This window comes from Emydura macquarii, unplaced genomic scaffold, assembly GCF_026122565.2.
Source record: "Emydura macquarii macquarii isolate MOO-44397 ecotype Brisbane River unplaced genomic scaffold, CSIRO-AGI_Emac_v2 contig_751, whole genome shotgun sequence".
Lineage (NCBI taxonomy): Eukaryota > Metazoa > Chordata > Testudines > Chelidae > Emydura > Emydura macquarii.
In genome coordinates, this window is record NW_027130888.1 from 173,507 (window position 1) to 176,780 (window position 3,274).

Below are 3,274 nucleotides of genomic sequence, written 5' to 3' on the forward strand. Positions count from 1 at the left end.
AATAGTGTGTAACTTTTGAGCACAGAGCACTGTAGAGCAGAGGACAGCTATACCATGGAATGAATTCTGTGCACAGTAGCAGACCTTACGGAGGGAGAAATGGGCTGTTCTACGTGTGTCACAGGAGCCTAGATTGGGAAAGAGGCAGCGATAGCAAAAAAAATCCACGAGGGGAGAGCAGAACAACAGGCTCATGTGCTGGGAAATGGATACTAGACGGCAGCAAGATGAAGGAAATGGGGGGAAGTGGCAGAAATACTGAGCAGTGACTGACAGGTTTCAGTAGCCAATGCAGTCATGGGAAAGCTAGACTGTAAAACGGCCACGGGTGGAAGCAAATTGAAAGGATGAGCTATGGGCAGCTATTTATTAGAAATGCCCATTACCTGGCAGCCTCTATTGCATATTAATTGAAGGACAGTGCAATTGTATTATAACAGGCCATCAGCTTGGACAGGCATCACTCCAAAATTTGAGCTGGTGTTTCATCATGTTCTCAAATACTTTTCACATCTGTTCAAAAAAAGAGACATTTAAGCAAGTCCCATTGCACATGTCCCACTGGGCGTTGTTAGCCACAAAGCTTGGGAGACACAAAATTAACCAAGTGGGAAAAAGGTTGAAGTGGAACCATATGAAAAAGCGGGAGGACCAAACACTAATCCAGAGGCAGCATTTACACAAATGGAAGGGCAGCCCCTTTTCCAAAGGTAGATCAATGCACCTGCTCATCTCTTCAGATAACTGCAGGTCTCTGCACTGAGAAAACCCAGCTTCTGCAGGAAGAGGAGACACAAGAACCTCAGCTGCGGATCCTGGCTCCTGGCGTCTAACCCGGAGAAGTAGGAGCTCATTGCTTCAAGCTGGGGCTGCCCTGGGGTGACAGGTGAGCACCGACAGGCTGACAGCATTTCTCTGCCACCTTCCAGGCAGGGACGTGAATGTGCTTTGGGAGGAGTATAGGGATGAGACGGGTGAGGTAATATCTTTTATTGGATTAACGTCTGTGGGTGAACGAGAGAAATGTTCGAGCTACTCCGACCTCTTCTTTAGGTGAATGCTAACAGCTTCAGCCTCACCTTCCCACGCCTGTCAGCATCATAGCACCATTTAACAGAGATGGAGATTGAGATCCAGGTCTTGTGACACGTTCTCAGTTGGGGCTCTGCCCTCCAACACACAAAGGGAGCTACCTTGATTCATACCAGCTGAGGGTGTGCCCCAAATTGGTGGTGATTGGTGAGAGAGGCTCACTAGCCCGGATAACACATGCCACCTTCTCGCTAGACTCCAAATACAGTGACAGCATTTTTTCCACCCTCCCAGTTTTTTGTTCTTGTATTATCATCCCACCATCATTATGCATGGGAAATTGACATTCCCCAGTTAAAACTGCATGTCAACCTGGTTCTGCCCCTTCCTAAGATCCACATTCCGAAGAGCTGTGTTATATTATTGCTACAAAGTGAATTACGGGAAACAGAAAAGGCTTTTGCATGTCACCATCAGCTCCCCATGAATTAAGTAATTATTTACTTCACTTCATAATGTATGGAATGAATGCATCTCCTGGGAGGGGTGAAAATTGTTCCTTTTCCTACAGCACATTGAAATGCTGACTACACCAGGATATACCATTAGATTAATTTCCATGATTCTAACAGAAGATAAGTGCCTTAGGACACTAGAAGGCGCTGGGAATCTCAGTGCAATATTTCAGTGTAGATGTTTTTGACTTTGACCCAACAGATATGATAGTAAATTAAGAAAAGCTCTGGTTGGTCACATCAATACTCTGCTACCAGAGAAATGGTCTGTTGTCACTGTAGTTATTAATCTAATACATCAGACGATGATCTGCATGGTACAAATAATCTGTTCTCGAATTGAGCATCCTGGCAAATTGCTCTTAAATTGACATTTAGCCTTAAAATTCAGCCTGTGGTCTGGAGAGGAAGGGGAGTTGATGAATATTTTTGGAAATAATTCACAAGACTTGATTAATATTTAACTCTATGTTCTTCTGATTCAATCGCAGATTTCCTTTTCTTGTTTCTAGACTCAGCCCATGGCAGACACAGATTGGAGAAATCAAACGGCCATCACAGAATTCATCCTCCTGGGATTTGGGAAACTCCCTGACCTGCAAATTCTTCTCTTCCTGCTGTTCCTAATGATCTACATCGCAACCATGGCCGCAAACACCCTCATAGTGGTGCTTGTTGTGACAGATCGGCAACTTCACACTCCCATGTACTTCCTCCTGGGGAACCTGTCCTGCTTGGAGACCTGCTACACCTCCACCATCCTGCCCAGGATGCTGGCCAGTCTCTTGACTGGGGAAAAAGCCATCTCAGTCAGTGGGTGCATCACACAATTCTTTTTCTTTGCCTTTCTGGCAGCCACCGAATGCTATCTCCTAGCAGCGATGTCTTACGACCGGTATTTAGCGATATGTAAACCCCTGCACTATTCCACTCTTATGAACACCAGGTTTTGTCTCCAGTTGGCTGCTGGGTCCTGGTTAAATGGTTGTTTGGCTCCTGCCATCTTTGACTTATTCCTATCACAGTTAATATTCTGTGGCCCAAATGAAATCAACCATTTCTACTGTGACTCCATCCCACTGATGGAACTCTCCTGCAGTGACACGCACCTGATCATATTGCTGGATTTCTTCCTAGCCTGTGTATTCAGCCTGCCTCCATGCCTGCTAACCCTGACATCCTACGTGTATATCATCACGACAATTCTGAGAATCCCTTCCACCACCGGGAGGAAAAAAGCCTTTTCCACCTGCTCCTCTCACCTCATCGTGGTGACAGTTTTCTATGGAGCCTTAATGATCGTCTACCTGCTACCGAAAGGTGAGGCACTGCGAGACCTGAACAAAATGCTCTCTCTCTGCTACACGGTCCTGACTCCACTGGTAAATCCCCTCATCTACAGCCTGAGAAACAGGGAGGTCAAGGCAGCCTTGAGAAAAGCCATCAGTAAATGTGGCTTTCACTGAACCATGCAGAGACTCCTAGATACTAATTTAAACTGAGGTTTATCAAAGCTGCCTTGTGGTTTAACCAATCAGTGCCCATTAAAATGAAGTTGAAAACTCCCATTGAAAATCTCAGTTCTAATGTGGAAAATACGTAAATAAGCTGTCGAGAGTTACTGAGGGCGTTTATGGTCCCAGGCTGTGTTCATGTATCACAACGCCCAGGAAAGTGAGGCTGAGGACAGCTCTGTCACTCTCTCCGTTCAGCACCGATACACGCTG

General features: G+C 45.8%; 1 protein-coding gene across 1 annotated transcript; it reads left to right on the forward strand.

Annotated features, from left to right (window-relative positions):
- Positions 1-2,065: 2,065 nt before the first annotated feature.
- On the forward strand, positions 2,066-3,013 carry LOC137149497 (olfactory receptor 6N1-like). Its single transcript, XM_067543000.1, has one exon. It carries the CDS (start codon positions 2,069-2,071, stop codon positions 3,011-3,013), a length of 945 nt encoding a protein of 314 aa, XP_067399101.1. The 5' UTR covers positions 2,066-2,068.
- The last annotated feature ends 261 nt before the right edge of the window (positions 3,014-3,274 follow it).